The following is a 21,283-nucleotide window of genomic DNA, read 5'->3' as shown; positions in this document are numbered from 1 at the left end:
CGTGAAAAAAGTGAGCATTAAAAGGGGTTCCACTAATAAAAGAAATTAAGAAACGCTGCCTTAAAGAAATAGAAAAGTGGTGTATAACGGCAGGTCTTAAGGTCAATCCGAATAAGACCCATTTTGTTCCCTTCACTCGGAAACGTCTCAAAGACTTGCAGATAATTGAGTTCTTTGGTTTTCCTCTTGCCTACTCTAGTGAGGTCAAGTACCTGGAAGTGATCTTAGACAAAACTTTGACATGGAATCCCCACCTTATACTTATTACCGATAAGGTCAACAGGATCTTTTGGTCTTGCAGGCGGGCCATTGGTAATAATTGGGGTTTTTCACCAAAAAACACTCACTGGGTTTATACTAGGGTAATTGTACCTACGGTTACATATAGGGGCAAATGCCTGGTGGGGTAAAACCTGTACTGTAACCGCTGAGGGTTGCCTCAAAAAAGTACAGAGGATGGCCACAATTGCAATCACAAGTGCCATGAGAACAACTCCTTCCCATAGCCTTGAGCTCCTTCTAGGCCTACTTCCGCTACATAAGCAAGTGGAAATGGAGAAGATTCACAGTGCATACCGCCTCAAGCTCATGGGTATCTGGAAGTCCCCTCATTACCTGTCTTTCTATGATAAACTTGGTGCAAAGACTAGTAATCATCCTTACTTTATCAGGGTGGCGACAGAAACTGGGAAAAAAAGTTCCCTGACTTTTCCCTGATTAAGTTCAAATTTCCCTGATTTACGTTACCAATGATAATGATTTCCTTTCTTTGCCTACCTGAAAAGCATTGCATATTAAATAAAATGCAGTGTTTAGAACAGTTTAAGTAGTTAATTAAAAATTTTATTTTGAAGAGATGCTTTTTTTTTTTGGTAAAAATAGTATATTGAATTATCGACAGAGAAATACCATAGGAAATCTAAAACAAATACTTTACTTCCTGGAACCAGTTAACATAAGAATTCTAAGAAATTATTCAAACCACTCTTAAAGACATATCTAATCATGATAACACTAAAAAATTTAAATGGAAATAATCTTGAACTGAATTTTTAAGCAGTATAATTGTTGCTGCAAGAATAACAAGTGATAGTTAAAGTATAGAAGTAATGCAGTTTTACCTACGTTAATGATACTGCCGTGTGCAAGTAAATGGCAGTATTTGCAGAAATTAGTTTTCGAGATATTTGAAGAAATGTGTGGTGAATTCAGTACTAACAATAGGAAAAATGTTGAAATTAGACGTTTTTTTCAGCTGAAACCAAATAAACGATTATGTACAATAATGTAAAACAAATCACAAAAATGCAAAAAAAAAAAGTGCAGTTACTGCCTTTTACTTGCACACGGCAGAATAGACATGTGAAACAAAAAGAAAACTTTCAACAACTAGCCATATTGAGCTATTCTCTAATCAAGAACTTAGGTTTTAATGAATGAATACAGCATTTTAACTATTAAAAAAATAATAAAAATATTTATTTATGTACACAAACTCAACTCAATTTCAAAATCTTAGATTACTTTGGTAACAAACAGCATTGAAATTCAAAAACAATTATTAATTTCAAAATGTATATGTATATGGTTTTAAAGTAAAAGAGTTTTAAAGTCTGAAAAGAAACCCTTCATGTAATCTGAAGTGACAGCGAATAATACTATGGCAAAAAAACAAATTTGATTTTCAGTCAAAATTCAATTTTAGCAATTAAATTAAAAACGCCAAGTGATAACTTTTAAGATTTTTTCAACATTAATTTAAAAAACAAAGATTTTTTCTTGACATCGTGATAACAGTATGCTAATTACTTCAAGACAATAAGCAAAGGCAAGGGAGCAAAGTCATTAATAACGGCTTCCTCTTTGCCTGTAGGGTTGTTTATTTTACGTAGCTTGGAATGCGTGGAAGAAAAATTCAAGCAAGGTAAAATAAACTTTACAGACACAGAAGTCATCTTAGGAAGCTCATCCTAAGATTGAATACTTTGACCTTGAGGAAAAACGATGCATAAATATGCGGCACTGTGTAATCTCACCTCAGTAATTTTACTTTTTCAAAACAAATAATTGGCGAAAAACTCGTAGGGAAACAAAGTACTTCATTTTGCAAGAATTTTTTTTTTTCTTCTTTGATCAATTTTCCCTGAATTTTTGTTATTTTTTCAACATTCCCTGATATTTCCCTGAGTGATCAAGTTCCCTGACTTTTCCCTGATCTGTCCCCACCCTGTTTATGATGCCTTCAGACTGGATGTTAAAACAATTCAGTTTTAATGCCAATTATAACATTGTGTTTCTGTCCACAGAGCAATGGAAGGATGTACAGGAAATCATTGGCAAAGCACATGAAATCTGGTTTACAGATGGTTCCAAGACAGCATCTGGAACTGGTTCTACTGCAGCAGTAACAACACAAATCTGTGCTTTGCATTCTTGCTACTGTCTACCAGGCAGAAACTTTAGCCATATAGGATTGTGTAAATAACTGCCTGGAACGAGGCATACGCGATAAGGTTATCAGAATATTCTCTGATAGCCAAGCTGTGTTGAAAGCTCTCAATTGAGACTGCTTCTCTACCAACATTGTTTGGGAAGGCCATAATGCACTGGTGAGACTAGCTGGCAGAAATAGGGTTTCCCTTTACTTGGTTTCTGGTCACCCTGACATTGTGGGCAATGAATTGGCAGATCAATTAGCTAAGCAGGGCTCCAGTGTACCATTTATGGGACCTGAGTCTGCTCTACAATGCAGTAAAGACTACTGCAAATAACCTTCTTATGGGTGAATCATATGGCCGGTGGCTTCAGTCTGACTCTCAAAGACAGGCCAAGACTCTCAACCAGCAGCCTCCCTGGTTTAGATCCAAGGAACTACTTAATTTGAGTGGGAACGAGATTAAAAAGTCCGTTGGGTTGCTAACTGGACACTGTTCTTTTAATAGGCATCTTAATCTGATGGGTGTTGCTGATAATCCATCGTGTAGAGGATGCCATATGGCTGATGAGAGTTCAATTCATGTGCTATGTGAATGTGATTTCTACTCTGCGCAGAGATTTGAACACTTAGGATACCACTATTTGGATCCCTGAGAATTGCCTAAAATATCGGTTAGGCAACTGCTGAAATTTATTTCGGTTATTGGGCTTTATTAGTGGTCAAAGCAGAAACAGTGCAATAGACCCGTGATCTCAGTGATCGAGCTCGTTTCAAACATCCCCCTTTTCACTTCATAATATTTGTGTGTGTGTGTGTGTGTGTTTTTTTTTTTTTTGTTTTTTTTTATGTTACTGTTTCAAATTTGACTTCTGAAGGTTTTCTCATATGTTGAAATTAGGTTGTATATGTAAATATTAGTAAGAATTTGATAATATTAGTAGGAACAATTTAAATTAATTTTCAACACAGTACTATGCTATAACTTTCATTCATTGCACAAAAACATTTGGGTTTGTTTACTGATTGACAAGCATTTGAATTTGTTTACTATTTGGTCGTCGAATATTAAAATATTTAAGTACTCAGACAAACCTAACATTCAGTTTGTCTGCCAAACAGACTGAGTACAGAATACCAACCAAACACTAGGTGCATCCTTACTTCATATTTTTGATGCAGAAAGTATAGTGGAAAGGAAATAATATTTTTTTTGCAAGAATATAGTACTTTTTTGGGATTAGAGGGAAATGACCTTAATATGAGTAGATTGGTAAAAATTGCTCAACCGAAAAATTAAAAGCAGAAGTCAATGCAGATACGCCAATAAATACCTGCTACATTAAAGGTAACTAAAGTATAAGTTTACGGTCATCCAAGGTTCCCATATTAAAATTTTCAAAATAATTGATGTTGTTCTTACTGAGAGTAAATTTCTTGGCCATCATAGGTGATTTCTTGCACTTGATATTCTTGATGAGCTTCAATTGAAACGCTTACAGACATAGTGATTTTCGTTTTGTAATTGAATATTTTAGGAAAAATATATGTTGACAACCTAGCTAGTTTTCAGATGAGGTCCTTAATAACTAAAATTTTAAACACTGACTACATAGCATGCAATTTTCCGGTCATATACATCAAAAATCTGACTTAAACCAAGCGACAAAACAAAAAAAAATTTCAACCATCCAGATCAACAAACTTCTTCACTTCAGTTCAAATTTTTGATGTACGCTGTCATCCGCAAAATCTAGTAAACTGTACTGTACTGCTTCTTAAGAAAGAAGATTCATACTATTCTGTATCATCACACTGAGTCATTTATATTTCTGAGTTTTATATTAAGAAAAACTTGTGATGTGGATCCGTATCACATGCACATGATAGGACGGTGGATCCGTAGGGACTCTAGATCCGTATAATCCAATAAATTCTACTTTTCAACTAGACGATGGCATCATTAATGTCATAAAACAAAACAAACTTTTAGAGATACTCGCATATACGGAGTTTGTGAATTGAGTGAGACTAAAATCTCTAAGTCATAGTCATAAAGTTATTACACTTTTGATCACTAAAAATGTCCGAAAGAAAAGTTTTAAATGTACGTTTTTGTGAAAATTCCCTCGTTTCATTGTATCTCGTTTGTAATTGCCTTTCATATCTGTCAGTTGTATTCCATTTCTTCCTCCCCTACTGTATTTGTATATTATTATCAAATTCATTTTCCTATTTCAGAAATACTATCCTCCTGATTTTGATCCTTCTAAAATCCCACGACTTCGTCTGCCCAGAGATCGACAGTATACAGTTCGACTGATGGCACCTTGCAACATGAGGTTAGTATTTTTTAAGAAAAGTAGTTAGCTGTATCATTCTGCGCTACTGTAATGGAAAAGGAAAAGAAAACAAAAGTCTTCAAAACAATACATAGGTCGATCCAGACGCAAATTGGGTCCGTTTTGCAATCTCTTCCAAAAATTCTAAATTACAAAAATGCCCTTTTCTAACTTGTAATCTCAAACAACTCGCCTGAAAACAATGCAATAATTTTTTTTTTTTTATTTAAAATACAGCTTACAAGTCATTGCGAGCAAAATATTTAGGGCCAAAGAGATTTCATATCAGATCTGTGATTGCTAAAATTTGTCTCTATGATAGGGCAAGATCTTCTTTCACAAAACAATGTAAAAACGGCAGTACAGTTCTTTTTTTTACAAAAGTTACGAAAGTTCACAGAATTAATTTTTAACGACTTTTGTACCAGAAAATTAAAACCAGGATCGACCTTTGATTTGATACTGAATTTCAATGCACACAACTAGCAAAAATTAATTCTACTCATTAATAGAAATTAGAAATTATGAAAATTTGATGTTTTTAAATATTTAATTGGCATTTATTTTTAGGTGCAAAACCTGTGGTGAATATATATACAAGGGTAAAAAGTTTAATGCAAGAAAAGAAACTGTTCAAAATGAAGAATATTTGGGAATCAAGATTTTTCGCTTTTATATCAAATGTCCTCGTTGTCTTGCTGAAATTACATTCAAAGTGAGTCTTTCATTTGAAATTGATTCAAATTTCATTCCTTCACTTTTTTACTCTTTTTAAGTGAATAACTTGCTTTATGGAGGAAAATAAAGAGCTTCCATTCTATGAAGTTGAAGTTCAACTAAATTTTAGTTTAGGTGTGCATTGGTGCACTTCCAGGTTCATCAGTGCTGTTTGCTACTGATGAAAGAGTTTACCTGTTTCATAAAGAGTACAGCAAACTCTCTGTCATGTCCAAGGGTGGATTCAGCTTCTGGTTTTGAGGGTCATTTCCGGAGGGGAAGGGCATAGGTCATTTTGAAGCAAAAAATGGGGGTCAGAGGCGAATTTTTCGAAATAGAAGTCTTCAAAAGCCAGTTTTAGGTTATCTGTGGTCATTTGGCAGGATGGGAGGGGGGATCATGACACCCCTCCCTCTCTGGATCCCCACCTGATAATGTCAAAAAACTTAATCCCACCGATATCCAACATGTTTGGTACATTTCAGAGGAATTGTTTCTGGATTCATCTCATGAACACTCACCTAAACTCAGTGGCGGATCATGGGATTGTGAGGCCCCAAGCGCAGCCTGATCCGGAGGCCCTCTGTTAACACAACAAAAACGATATAGTTTACTAATATTAGTAATGCAGGAAATCATAACTTTTATTTTTTTGAATAAACGAGCAAACTTTATGGGGGAGGGCAGGTAGGCAGTTAATTTTCTTATTTAAAAGGGAAGAAAACGACATTTCTGACAAAAAAACATTACAGTGAAAATTTTGCCTTCTATACTTTTTCGTAATTTAGTCAGTGAAGGGGGACCCCAATTTCTGGCATTGAGCAAAATTCTAGCTTTTCCCAGTTTTACAATGCAAGTGTAATTTAGCGAAGCACTTAGCAAAAAGAAAAAGAGAAAACCTGTGATCTGATAAGGAAATGGGCGTCCGGGGATTCTCCCGCGGAAAAATTTTGAAACTTGAAGTTTTAAAAACATAATTTTAGACTTTCTTTGCTGATGTTTGGGAACAAAAGGTGCAGGGGTTTCAGCGGAAAGTAGTAGAAACTGGAGCCTTAAAAATGTGATTATATGCCTTATTTATTAACGTTAGGGTAAGGGATGGAGCCCAGGGAGTGCCCCCAGATCAAAATCAATTTCTCTCCCCTCCCCTCCCAATTTTCGAAATTGAAGTTTCAAAACCGCACTTGTAGACAAACTTTACATGATAAAAACATTTTACAAGAAAGTGGTGCTGAAGCTCTTCCGTGAAAATTTATTTCTAAATTATGGTCCTAAAAACTTCGGCAATATTTTATATTAAGGGGCTATTCCACTTATTTTTTTTTTCTAAGTGTAGTTTAAAAACTTATTTTTTTTAATAATATTAAAGGAAGGCAGTTCGGGGACCCTTGCTCGAGTATTTTCTGAAATTCAAGTCTTAAAAATGTGATTGTTTAGACCATATTTTGTAACATTAAGGGCCAGTATTTTTTCGAGGGTAATTTAATAAATCATCAATAAAGCCCTTTTCTTTTCTTTCCTTTATTTATTCATTTATTTTTTGATTTCAGTTGGATGATGAATTTCTTTTGTAGTATGTTTACAGAGTGATGAAAATATGAAAGAAACATCAGGATTTCTAAGTATCAGGGGTCTGTCCAGGATTTTTCACAGGGTCCGTTTTTTGTGAAAAATCAAATAATTTTGTGAAAAATGAATTAATTTTGTGAAAAATCAAAAACTTTTTCAAAAAAAAATTTTTTTTTTTTTTGTTAAAACGAAATTTTAGAATTTATAGAGGGCACAAACTGCATCAAATAAACTTAAAGTTGAGTGTTTTCCTCTTCTACGTCGAGAAAATCATTCTGGATTTTTTTCTGATATTTGGTGGGGGGGGGGGGGGGGAATTGCTCTTTCAAGTATCAATATTTATCTACCATTCTACATTATGTTAAATTATACTAGATATATTTCTGTACAGTACTTAAAATTATTGTAACACAAATATAAATAAATAAAATAAAATTCAGAATAGGGTTCAGCATTCAACTTTTTGACCCAAAACACTCTTAAAAAGCACAGAATTTCGTTTAAAACTTATAAATTCCATGATTTTAACAAAAATAAAAAGATATTTCAATTGTTTACCTCTTAACAAAGCGTAATAATCATTAAAAATTCGAAAAATCGGATTCCCATAGCGGATGCAAAGAGATCGCAATTCTCAAAGTGAAGGCATCAAAAGTATAAAAACGGCTTGTAAAAGGAATATTTTTGATAAAATTACTTTAAAATTGCATTTTAGAGTCCTGTGATAAACATATCATTAATATCTGTGGACACAGTTGATCCAAAAAATAAAATAAAATAAACCATCTATTTAGCATTTTAATTTCTGACTCATAACAGAAAAAGGAATTTTGCTTTAAAAACTTGAAATGAGAGTTCTAACAGAAATAAAGAGACTTTTCATTTATTTGAATCCTAATAAAGCGAAGTTAGCTTGAAAAAAGAACAAAATATGATTCTCATATCGGATGTTAAAAGATTGCATTTTTCAAAATGTAGACATCTAAAAAAAAAGGTAATTAAAAGAGTTTATTTAAAGTTAATCATCCTTGCGTTAGCATCGAAAAATCAAAACCCATATTCTTTTCTCCCAAAATAACAATTAAACATCGCACTGCACCGTAAAAACGCAAATATTGACAAGCTGGCAAAATGATGAGAATATTTTCTAATCAAGTCATTATAAAGGTTCAACGCCAGACACTAAGTGGTGACAATTTTGAAGTTGGTAACACTATCTGAAGCGATCATATTTTTTCCTCACCCTTACTATCCCTTTGCAGTTCTAAGTTCATTTCGCAGATATATATTATTGTTTATTAAATCATGAGAGGAGAAAAGTGCTTACCAATGCCTTTTCAGAAAAGTTTACAAAAACACCGCTGCTAATTAGCTGTGATAAAACAAACAACCATTATATTTATTTGGCAGTAGCAATTATTTATCGCTTGCAGGAGCATCCCAAGAGTGCCGATTTTTTTTTTTTTTTTTTCAAAATTAGCCGATTTTGTATAAGCTGATCCCTCTAATTTGACTTAAAAAAAGGTTCCAAAAATTATTGGTTTATACACAGAAATATGCGTTATTTTGCTTTCAGATTTGCTCTTTCAATAAACAATTTGACAGATCGGATCTTGTTTATCAGAATTTTGTGAAGGGTCCGTTTTGTTTGATCGGGATTTTGTGAAAGGTCCGTTTTGTTTGATCGGGATTTTGTGAAAGGTCCATTTTGGTTGATCGGATTTTTGTGAAGGGTCAGTTAACGGACCCAAATATCCTCTGGCCAGACCCCTGAGTATCCAGATTTTTTGACAGAATAAAGAGTTCATCGGCCGCTGATCCCAGCCATATGGGCCCCCTGGATGGTAAACCTAAGGCATAACGCTAAGTAGTGGGGTGATACAGAGAAAAGAGCTCACAACTATGATGAATCCAAGCAAAATTTTTACTCTCATATTTTTACTTTTCCTGGAATTATTCATATACTTCTGAAATTAAAAATTCGTATCTAACTTCCTTAATACTCAAAAAGCCTGATTCTTCAGAAGTTTTCGAGTAAATCTTAAAGCCTAGGTTTTTTTTAAAAATCATTATCATCATATTTTGCGAAGCATTAAAACATGCTCTTTACCTGTGTAGTACATGGCAAATGTACACTCCTGAAAATAAAACTGAATCACTTCTATAGTGGGGGGAAAACTTTACCTGGCAGCATTGTGAAAGCTACGCTGATCTTAATTATAGCATACAGAGGCTGTCAGGTTAGGTTTGCCCCAACTACAGTTTATAAAACATTTGCCTTTAATGAGTAAATCAATCTTGAACTCTCAAAATCAACTACTTTCGCAGCAGAGGCATTTAAAATGTTTACAGTAATTTTATAAAGTGTATTTGTAATGAATTGACAAATGTTCTCTTTCTCTGCAATGAAAATATAATTTAAAGAAGAATAAATGTTTTTTTTTTTCACAAAAGCTATACCTTTGTACTATTTTAATTTTAACTTATTATATTTAAAAATTTATCATTTAACACCATGATTGCAGCATAATTCTAAAAATTAAATAGTTATTAAAACATATCAAACTAATCTCAAAAAGAATGGTCTTGCGGTTGATTGACGACACAGAGCAAAGCAAAAGCATGTTCACGAGTAGTATTGAATCAAAGCAACGAATGACATATGTTCTTCGTTTTTCTGCCAAAAAAAGAAACAAAGTAAAAAATCCCATCTTTTCCAAATTACTTATTTAGTTAAATACGTCATAAAACTATCTTGTTACGGGTTGGTCACTGGTGGGAAAGTAAAGTGGAAAATTTAGCCAAAAGTGAAGAAAGAAAACACAGCTGTGCCGCAGGGTCTTAGCTTAGGCTGGCTATGCCGATGGCGTGTGAAAACGACTTCAGCTGGAACCCCCACAGATCTGTTTCTTCTCCATTCTCCTTTCTAGATAAGGTAAGGAAAGGCAATATGATTGTTTGTCAAGAAAAATGACCATTCGAAGAGGGCGCACACCATGTTGTAAATCTGGAAGCCAGACAGAACGTCCAAAATCCTGCTCGTCTTAGTTAAAAAAACACCGACTGGGACACAAATGATGGCTGGAAAATTTTGAGAACTGATATACTGCGACAAATGATGACTGGTTATCCTTTTTCTTTGGGGCGGGGGGTCCTCACCCCACTTACCCACCCCACCCCCCTCTCGACACTTCCTTAGCTATTCCAACTAAAGCAAATATCTTCATGTGTATATCAGTAGTGCTTTTTAAAATCAAGATGTATTCTCTTTACTCAGAAGAGTAGAAGTGGTCAAAGAACTACTTGGACTGGTAAAGTTATTCTAGCAAGACTCTAACTGTGCATTTTATTTGTCGAGTATTTTAAAAACATACAATTTTGCGCTAAACTTCTAGGAAGAAAGAGGAAAACAAACTCCTGGGAAAATCCAAACAAAGGCACCTGAGGCCTGGGACCCCCTAAGACTCAGGGGGGTCCCTATTGGGAGCAATCAGCCCGCGCCTAAAATTCATGATTAACTATCAATTTCCATGAAGTTTAAGCATTTTCCACTCAAAATTATAATTTACCATAGCAAATCCTCAAAATAAAAATTTTTGGTTTTGAGGCTGTGACACTTAGCGGTTCCGACCGAGGACTCCTGCTTTGCTGGAGGCCCCTATTGCCTCATGTGCCTATGACATGATCCGCCACTGCCTAAAATAAGATTTTAACTAATCAATTCTCAACTGTATAAGCATATAAATCAGAAAAGAGGGAATCGTAAAAGTAATATTCAGACACAAATAGGGTTCTAGGTCTCTACCCCGGATGATTTGTCAAAGTAGCCATAACATAGTTTGACTAACTATGTAAGCATTAACCCATTTTATCCTGCTGTCCTAGTTAAAGGACAGCTGAAGGTTTGGTTAATTTTTAAAAATAACATTTTTCTCAAATTAAATAAAAATAAATAAATTGGGATAAAATGGGTTATAAGACCAAAGATAGTTTATGACCCACCCCCTGCCCTTAAATATACATTTGGATACACGATGATAGTATGCTCTTATAATCCCAAAAATCTATGTGCTCTACTTGATAGATATCTCATTTATACATCTTTTTAATGCAAAATCTTTTTTTTTTCTTTTTGAGTTCGTTCAGAATGTTCCCTGAAAAGTTTCAAGACTGAATAAAGTAGTTGCAATTCACATGAAACTTTCAGAATAATCATTATTTATTTAGTTCAAGAATTTTAAGCTCTTATGTATTTTGTAACCACGTAAACTGTATGATTTGAGTGTTAACATACAGCAATGGCCACCAGAATTGCCTAAGTTTTCATTAATTTTAATTTTAATTGCTTTCTACTATTTCAAATATAAATCAGAATAATTTTTCTCCCCAATCAGTTTGTTGGTTTTTAATGTTTGTTTTATTTTATCTTTTAAGACAGATCCTGAAAATGCGGATTATATTGTTGAGCATGGGGCTTCCAGAAATTTTCAAGCTCTAAAGCTCGCTGAAGAAGCAGCTGCAAAGGAAGCTCGGGAACTAGAAGAAGAGGAAAAAAACAATCCAATGAAGGTGATGCTAAAACAATTCGCTACTTTTGTTGTGATTCCTGTTTGAAAAATTCCTTTTCACATATTCAGTAGTTGTACTCTTTCTTAAACAAGCATATTTTAGCTGAGTGTTTGATTTTCTACAATGTCAGATAGTTCTCCACAATTTACTTTTTCCTGCAATTGAATATTACTTATTCTCCTGTTGGCATATTTTTTTCAATGGAATCCTCGAATTTTTCATCTATTATTTTTAAATTTGTATTTATATTTTGAACACTTCTTACTTGAGGAAAATAATGACTTGATTCAATTGATATGAGTTTTATAAAATTGCCACTTACAACCAATAGCACTATTAAAGTGTGAAATACTTGAGAATTTCGGGTATTTGAGGACCTTATCAAGTTTAATATATTTCCAAATTCAGGAGGGGTTTGTTTGTTTTTTTGTTGCTTTTTAATACATCTTGTACAGCCTTTTTGTATTAATTGATCACATAGTACTTCTTAATGATGCTGTAAATAAGGTAGAAAAGTTGCTTATCAGTTATAGAGCTACTTGTTATTTGTTACATTACCTACTGCATCTCAGAGTTTGTCTTTTTTTTTTTTTTTTTTTAATAATTTTAATAATGTTGGTAAATTTATGGCTAGGTCAAAAGCATATTTCACCTAAATGTTTGAAGTCAGCCACACAGTTTACTTACCAAAAAAAAAGAACTGAATTTTGCCATGAATACCACCATCCTGCCTTTAATTTTGGTCTTATTTACCAGAAAACAATTCTTTTATCAACTTTGAAATTTTGCAAATTTGACCAGGTATTTGTTCATAACTTTTGATTTTATTGCTTACACTTTCAGAAAAACTGAAATGTTTTTTGTTTTATTTTGATACTTTTCAGTTAAATGTACGTCACTTACCTTGGCAACTTATTTACTTTCTCCCTGGCAAAAATAGAAGAAATATCATTTATGTCCCACCATAATTGTGTCTCTTTTTCTGATTTTACATTTAGTGGAACTGTATGTAAAATCAGAGTTTTATTAATGACTGGGCATGTGTATTTAGCAAAGTTATTTGAAGATTTAATGGAACTTTCATTGTTGTTTTACATAGTTGGTGGATTATTTTAATTAAGCTTTTCTCATTTAAAATAATCTGCCAGTTTAATGGCTTGCTTTTGTATTTGAAAAATCATTTCACATTTAATTATTGTTTTAATTATTTGGTAGATTATTTTTCCATCATTGAAAGGTTTAATGTTTTTTAGGACTTGTTTTGCTTAAAATGTCATTAACAAGACATAATAACACATAAAAAGTGGTTTCTCTGTAATTTTGACCAAACATGGCAGCAATGAATAAAATGAAAAATTACTGCCAATATTTAAAATTAGCCAAGTACCTAAAATGGTATATATTTTCATTAAGACTGAATATTGCAATTGTTACTTATCCTCTTTGCTAAATTTTTTTTCCTTAGCATTTGAATGATTTATTAAATAAGCTTTATATGATTTGAATTGTTAAAGAATAAATAATTCTATTTTCAGTTATTAGAAAATCGTACTAAAGCATCAAAGCAGGAAATGGAACTAATGGAAACTTTAGAAGAACTTAAGGATCTTAATCAGAGGCATGCTAAAGTTGATCTTGAAAACTTATTGCAACAAAAACAACAACAGTTAATCAATGAAATTAAGCAACAAGAGGATGAAGATGAAGCTCTTGTAAGGTATGACACATTGTATTTGTCTTTTGTTAGTATGTACATACAGTCAATTCGTAATAACTCGAATCTGAAGGGACCGACGAAAAACTTTGACTTATCGGAAGTTCGACTTATTGCTAGTTTCGGTTTTTGACATTTTAATGTTAAAAGCCATTGAATGGTTTTTAATATTAAGCATCAGCATTGCTATGCAGCATTTTTATGTTCTAATTAATATATACCTATAACAGACAAAATTACAGAACTTAAAAGTTTTTAATTGCACAATATGCACAGTTTAATCAAAAATATTGAGAGAAAAAAAAGTCGAAAGCATGATCTTGATTTCTTCTGTTGGAACCATTTCAATAGAGCTGATTCTACTTAAGGAAAGGTGCTCTCATAGTAACTTGTTTTTTTCTCTTTTTTTTTTTTTTCACTCTTTTGAAATAAATTTCGGGTCATCTTTGAAAAAACTTCGAGTTAAAGGAAGTTAACTTTGAGATATCGAGAATAATTAGCATGAAATTAAAGACAAAGGGATCGGGACTTGATAAAAACTTAGAGTTATAGTAATACTCAAGTTATCGGGCTTCGAGTTACTGTGAATTGACTGAATATACATAGTGTGTGATAGAGACACAATAAAATTGCAAAAAAAAAAAAAAATTTAACAACAAAACAGCAATACAAATGTTAATCGAAAACTGAAATTAAATAAGTTGAGCCAGTACTCATCAGCAGTGAAACTCTATGGTTCAAAAAGCAAAAAAAATTAAAACTACAGACTAAAGGAGAATTGCATCTGAATATCTGCCTATCAGAATTGCATTGGACTAATCGGGCCAACGGCAAAGCCGTAAATGAATTAGCAAAAGCTTAGACCTAAAATTATAGCTGGAAGTTGGATCTCTGTTATTAGAAGCCAAAAGACTAACAATAATAACACTCCGCCGTACCAACGCATTCAATATTAGTAAAAATATCTTACATTAATTCCAAGTAAAAGAAAAATATAATGCCAATGTGTTCCAGCCTAAATCCAGTTGTAGAAAAGCAAATGTATCATACTTAAAAGACTAGAAACCAACAAAAATCATACTCCAAAATCGCACGGTGTTATCCGGAAAACAGCTTTCAAATGGTACATTGATAATCACAATCCAAACCGCTTGGTTTCTCAAGGTTATGTCATAAGCTTGAACAGTTAGTTCCAACAAAATGTTTATTAACAGCTAAACCCCTTGATAAACATTTTGGATATTTTTAGTGATTTGCATTCCTGTTGTTTCTTTATTGGTTCATAACTTTTTCATTGGCTTTCGATTAGTCTATTTTTACTTTTTAAGCTGCTTGTTCGCCTGCCTCATTGCTTTTGTCAGATGCCTTTTCATCTGTAAGCTCACTTCTTTTGCACGGAAAAAAATCTTTCTTACATGGGCACCCGCAAAGTTGCAAGGGGGGGGGCTTAAATATTTTCCCCGTGGTTTAGCTCGATATTTTCCCTGTGGAAACTGATTTCAGGACAGATTAGAGTCATTAAAATTTGACATTTTTAATAACTTATTCATTAATGGCTGGAGAAGAAATGTTTTTACATTTTTGCAAGGAAAAAAGTACTAAAAGGAAGGAAGTTCTAATTTCAAAGGGGGGGGGGGGGCTCTACCCTTTCTATAAGGGTATCTCTATCCTTTCTTATAAGGTTGGAGAGATTGTAGCTGAGAAAGGATGAGGACTCCTCATCAGTGCACCTCACCCCCCAACCCATTTTTCCTTTTCATTCAATTTAGTCAGGAATTTTAGAAGGCTTTAAATAACTTTATGCCTGTTGCATATTTTTTTTCATGCGCAGTTAATATCTAATAGTTTCTTTAACTGCCATGCACCATTTTTATTTTGAGTTGGGGAGAAAAAAAACATGCTGAGGGTCAGTTGAGCCACACACAAGTTTTTCTTTACCCAAATTACGTCTTCATTTCGTAAATTTCTGTTGCTAGGATAAGTCCTTTCCAGAGTTCGAACTTAAAATTTCCGCTAAAACATGCCAAACTATGTGTGTATTACATTTCATTTTTATCCTAGTTTTATACTTGACTGGTATGTTGTTAGGGTTTTACTTCCCTCCCCCCTCCTCCCAATTTGCTGATGTTTAGGGTGTTTTTTCATTTTTAGTTGATTAAATTCTGAGCTATGACTCAGAAACATGGGCACCCATATCCAAAATTGTAAGGGGGGGGGGGGCTCAAAAATTTTCCCCATAGTTTAGCAGAATATTTTACCCATAGAAACTGATTTCAGTACAGATTAGAGTTATTAAAATTTAACATTTTTAATAAGTTATTCATTACTGGCTGGAAAAGAAATTTTTATACATTTTTGCAAAGAAAAAGGCACTAAAAGCAAGGAAGTTCTAATTTCTAAAAGGGGGGCTTGAGCCCCCACTTGTCCCCCCCCCCCCCTATATTAGCGCCCTTGCTCAGAAGTGTGCTAAACTGAAACTGTTGAACATCAGGGTTGCTCACTTAGGAATTTCGTATTACCTGGTTTAGATTTTAAAGCCTCTCCCCCCCCCCCTCTTCCCTTTAACTGCAAAACTTTTGCTTTTGTCAGATATGGAACACTTATTAGCTAGTAGGTATGCATGAAATTATTTATCACATTTATTGACTTTTTTCATACGTCAACCCTAAAATATTAAGTAAATTTGCAAAAAATATCAAGGCACATCCTGACTGAAATATGAGGGAATATTTAGAAATGCAGAAGTTTGATTCATTGGACTTAATAAATGTATCAGCAAATATTTGCAGTGCACAATTGAATTTCATTATACTTGTAATGATCATGCATGCATTCTACATTTTTTTCAGCAACATATTTTGCTCATTGAAAAATGCCTGTAAATTTTTTCATTTTTTATAAATTAATTACATTTTTTTTAGATCAATTTTTGGGAAAACTGGAGACCAAACAGTAAAGCGAATAATTGAAGAGCCCGAAAAGACTTTCAAGGAAACAAAATTAGTAAGTATTAGCATAGTTCAAATTAACAAATAACTATTAAGTTTTTCTATTGAATAAGCATCTGAATATGTTCTAAAACAGAGTTTCCCAAACTTCAGACTTCCGCGGACCCCCTCCAGAAAAAATTAAGAACTTCGCGGATCCCCCCCCCCCCCGGACACAGTTAAATTGATTTTTTTCTAATAGATTTCTACGCTTCTTTTCCTTCAAAATTTTTTTTTTTATTCTTCTGTACATTTTTCAGAGCTCTTGTCCGGTTTTTATTGCTTACATTTTTGTTTTTAGTTTTGGAAGTAAAATTCTATTTAAAATTCAACTAAAAATAAAAATGTTATCACCAAATTTCTACAACAAGTTTACTAATAAAAATTAACTTTTGAAGTAAAAATGTGCCTCAATGTTTGTGTATTACGTAATATAGTTTAGTAACAATATGAACTTTGTCACGTACACAAAATTAATTACTGTGTAATATGTTTACTCCTGAAAGTTCGAGGGGGGGGGGGGAAAGCTGCTGGGTCCTGCATGTACATAAGCAAGAACTTTTTTATTCCTCATAGATGTGTCTTCTTTTTGAATTAAAATATCATTGCTTATCCTACAATCTCAATTATATTTAACGTTTTAGCTGGATAGCACCACAGACCCCCTGGCATGGACTCGCGCACCCCCGGGGGTCTGGGGACCACAATTTGGGAAACTCTGTTCTAAAATGTTAACTTCCTTTCTTATTATTTTAGTGAAAGTTTAAGAAAAATGACAAAAGTTTTTGACCGATATCTTTTCATCCAAAACACATGTCTGAGTTTCCTGCAAATATGCATACTATCCTCATGAACTTTTAGTAGAATACTATGTTTGAAATACAGCTGAGAAATACATGTGTGAGTTGCATCATGTTCACTTCCAAGAAGTTGTATACTGTATAGAATATTTTTTAACAAAATGCTTTTTTTTTAAATGATAATAATAAGGAAGAAAAGGAATCGAAACTCATCCTGCACACAAGCAAGCTGTTTGTGTGCAGGAGGGCAGAAAAAAAGCATATCCAACTACCACCCTTTTTGATAATGTTTGAATATTCCACTGTAGCAGATTTTCTTCAATGGTATCAAATCAAATTAATTTGTTGCAAGTTGGGGGAAAAATTGGTTTTTAATTCAATTATTTTTATATTTACACTGTAATTCATTCAGAAAATGCTGATTAAAAGCTTCTCTCAAATACTCAATCATTTCTTGAGTAAATGTCTCCCCTATTTCGACCTCTACTTCATTCTTTTCCCAGCCTATTTATGGTTGGGAAGCAATCATTCAGTGTTAACATCTCTCATAAATTCTATCTTTTCTTGAAAGCACTTCTTTTAAACAGGGTACCACCTACCACGATAGAGATGATTAAAAAAGTTGCTTGGACAATCAATACTCATGTTTTTTTATTACAACTTGAAAGTACCCGGATTCAATTCTTCATTATAATGTTACGTGAATGTCAGCTGTGAGAATTGATTTCAATATTTCATTCAGTTGCATACAAATTTTGTATTTTGTCTTTATTTTAGGCAGTTCACTTTCATGCTACATCTGGAATTTTATCTTGTTCAAGGAGTGTTTAATAATATTTTCCCCTCCAATCAATTGGCAAAATTTAGTCTATTGTGAATAATAGCTTTCAGAAATATAATGTACAGTCGACGCTCATTATAACAACCACACATTATAAAGACCGCCCCATTATAACGACCAGTGGTAGAAGTCCCAACTTTGTTCTTATGAACTCTATGTTAATTTGCTTTCGTTATAACGACCGTTCTGTATCGTCTAATCCAATACAGCGATCGAATCAGCGGACGCTACTTCTTGTGTTCTTTCCTATAAAACAAATTTGTAGCTTAAAATGACATTGATTTACGGACATCTGCCTGAAGTTTTCAATGTCAAATCCAACTTTAAGAGGGGGTGGGGGGGGGGGGGGATTACCATTCACCACAGCTAGCACAGAAAAAATAATGGAAGGAAAAATCGAGAAAATTCCAGATTCCTAAGAAAAGGGAGTTGACAGATGTATTGGTAGTTTGGTATTTGAATCTACTATTTTTAAAGATTTGGGGTTCTCGGGGGACTTTTAAATGTTTCTTTGGAAAGCAAGAGAAACACAATTTATCACCTATATCTGAAACAGAAAATAATGATTTGCAAAAATCACGTCTGTTAAAAAGGCAGACCTCTGTTTCTGGTTTTATCTTCAGAAATTGTTGTGGTAGTAGTAGTAGTAGTAGCAGATCTGAAAGTGTGTAACATTTTCCTCCCTATATTTTCTACTTTAAAACTTGTTTAATATTTTGTACACTACTTTTCTAAAAATTCCTATGATAAAAAACATTTGGGCATTTACTTGGGCATGCATGATGACGGTGTACATTTTTTAAATTTATACCTCTTATAACGACCACTTGTTATAAAGACCTTTTTCTCTGGGACGGAGATGGTCGTTATATCGAGCGTCGACTGTATTTATTTGTGTGCATGCATTTTGTTGTTTTTAAATGTAAAATGCTGCAGGGTACATAGATTTTGGTGTGTCTCCGCCCATAAGCTTTTTTGATTTTAAATTTGAGCGTGCATCCTTATGCCTCTTGTACCCCCCCCCCCCCCTCCGCCTCGAGGTGCTAAGTACGGCTCTGGTAAAATGTATACTTATAATTGAAACTTAATATTGCTTCGGCATACATTATTGTCTCAAGTGGGGTAAGAAACTTATAAAATGATTTTCATGTGGGCTAAAATTAAATTGAAAGGGTTTCTTTTTTGGTAGGTTAAGCTATCATAATTAAAATTTCAATTATGTTTTCAAATACTACCATTGTATGTAATACATGTTATACATTTGCACATTTTTTCCCTCAGTATAAAGAACCAGAGAGACCAGTAAAAAAGCAAAAGTTAATAAACTCAACTTTTGGAATTGGAATTTTGTCCAAAAAGTCAACAACACCTTTGGTTAGATTAAAGAATGAATGCTCAGAAAAATCAACAATGGGGTCTCAAGCCAATGAACTCAAATCCTCTAAATGTGCATCGAAACCAGTTAACTCAAGCATAGGGATTTTGTCCAAAAAGTCAACAACACCTTTAGTGAAAGTAAAGAATGATTGTTCGGAAAAATTGACCACGGAATCCCAAGTCCATGAACTCAAAGCCTCTGAATGTGCATCAAAACAAGGAACTTCTGTGCCCAGTGCCTTAGGTCTCTTGGGCTCTTATTCTGATAGTGATAGCAGTTGATAAAATTATGTACTTTAATTTTTAAAAGTGCAAATTTATCTGTATATAATAAAATTGTTTTTTTTTTTTTTTTTGTAAGTTTATTGTATCCTTATACAACTTATTTCCTGGCTAATTTTATTTTTCTGGCTTAGCGCCTTTTACCTCCTTAAAAACCTTTTTTACATTTTAAATTTCATACATTTATGAATAACAATTTAAAAAAAAAAACAGCACTTTTCATTATGCACTCAAAAAGACAAAATAACTTTCCTGGGTCAGCAAGAACAATTCAAGTATTCCTGTAGTTTTCAATGATTCCAAGAAACCGACACTACAAAAGAAGAAAAGTGCGGCTCAAGTCATTTAGATAATTCCTTATCATTATCTAGCTTTCAATCATAAATTTGAGTGTTGAAACATGCATATTTTTCTTAATGGGAAAGTTTGGTTTGAAATGACTTGAGCCGCACTTTTCTTCGTTTGCAGTGCCAGTTTCTTGGAATCATTGAAAACTACAGGAATACTTGAATTGTTCTTGCAGACCCAGGAAAGCTATTTTGTCCTTTTGAGTGCATTATGAAAAGTGCTTAGTTTTTTTTTTTTTTTTTTAATTCTGTTATTTTATTCTTTTTAGTGTAAAAGTACTTCAGAAATAAAATAATGTTACCATCACGAAACTTCACCTTATTTGTTCATTTAAATGCTCCATACTAAAACAAAGAAAAACCTATATGCGTGCCTGAAACTTTAAGCAATTGGCACTAAAAACTAATCCATGTTCCTCTCAGGGATTTATTTGTGTGCTAATTCATTTAAATATTAAAGGTTTCGCAAACTTATTTATGTTTCACAACATACAACTTAGCCTCGTGTGATCGATTATTGGGTAGGTAGGTGAGGATAAAAATCCTTTGAGAGCAATGACAGTGTGCATTTCATCCTTGCTTCAGAGAAGCTTTGATTCAAAATTTTTATTATGATTGCTATTAATATTGCTGTTGTAAGACAACAAAATTTATAACAATGGGTTTTATATTGAAACATTTAATAGGGAAATTACATGAAATTTGCTGTTTTCCATCCTAACCGAAATAATAATTTTACTTTAGAATTTTGATTTTTCAACTTTAAGTTGTACCTTAAGATTAAGCAAATCATTTATTGAAATCCCAAAGTCTCTAAGTGATCTTTTTGCTGAGATGTACACAAAAGCAGGCCTCATATTACTCCGTGACAATCAGGCCAAGTATAATAAAAGTGCTTTAAAATAGCATTAAATACATATTAAGAGTTAGTTGGGGTGACAAGGGAAAAATGTGAATGGTTTTAGATATTTTCCTACCCTCTAGATGAATTGGGTTGTTTCCCATTATTTTTTTTTTTTTTTTTTTTTTTTGAAAGCGCATGGTCAATAACATGGGGTAAGGTTTTTTTTTTAATCAATTTGACTTATTTTCTTTCTTAAAATAATTATCTTTAACGATATTCAGCCATTGTAAATGCATATTTAGGGTTAATTGGAGTGATTAGGAAAAAATATCAATCGTTTTCCTTTACTTACCTCTTAGATGAATTGAGAAAAAATGTGTGCATAAGCATCCAAGATTTGACATTAGAGAGTTACTTTATTAAAGCTGATCGTATACCTGCAACTACGGTTTTGAAATTT

At 33.2% G+C, this 21,283-nt stretch overlaps 2 protein-coding genes across 2 annotated transcripts in view; one reads left to right on the top strand and one right to left on the bottom strand.

Moving 5' to 3' along the window:
* Positions 1 to 4,112, bottom strand: part of LOC129224341 (mediator of RNA polymerase II transcription subunit 17-like) — a 46,779-nt gene extending 42,667 nt beyond the window's left edge. Inside the window, exon 1 of the mRNA XM_054858783.1 lies at positions 3,858 to 4,112. Within this exon, the coding sequence (XP_054714758.1) occupies positions 3,858 to 3,940 (83 nt within the window). The 5' untranslated portion in view covers positions 3,941 to 4,112. The remainder of the gene's footprint in view (positions 1 to 3,857) is intronic.
* A 296-nt stretch (positions 4,113 to 4,408) lies between these two features.
* LOC129223980 (splicing factor YJU2-like) lies at positions 4,409 to 19,650 on the top strand. Its single transcript, XM_054858371.1, has 7 exons — positions 4,409 to 4,541; positions 4,676 to 4,776; positions 5,347 to 5,491; positions 11,497 to 11,631; positions 13,167 to 13,348; positions 16,267 to 16,348; positions 19,255 to 19,650. Exons 1-7 carry the CDS (start codon positions 4,518 to 4,520, stop codon positions 19,630 to 19,632), a joined length of 1,047 nt encoding a protein of 348 aa, XP_054714346.1. The 5' UTR covers positions 4,409 to 4,517; the 3' UTR covers positions 19,633 to 19,650.
* The last annotated feature ends 1,633 nt before the right edge of the window (positions 19,651 to 21,283 follow it).

The sequence above is a fragment of the Uloborus diversus genome, chromosome 6, assembly GCF_026930045.1.
Source record: "Uloborus diversus isolate 005 chromosome 6, Udiv.v.3.1, whole genome shotgun sequence".
NCBI classification, from domain to species: domain Eukaryota; kingdom Metazoa; phylum Arthropoda; class Arachnida; order Araneae; family Uloboridae; genus Uloborus; species Uloborus diversus.
This window is presented reverse-complemented; position numbering and strand designations above follow the sequence as displayed.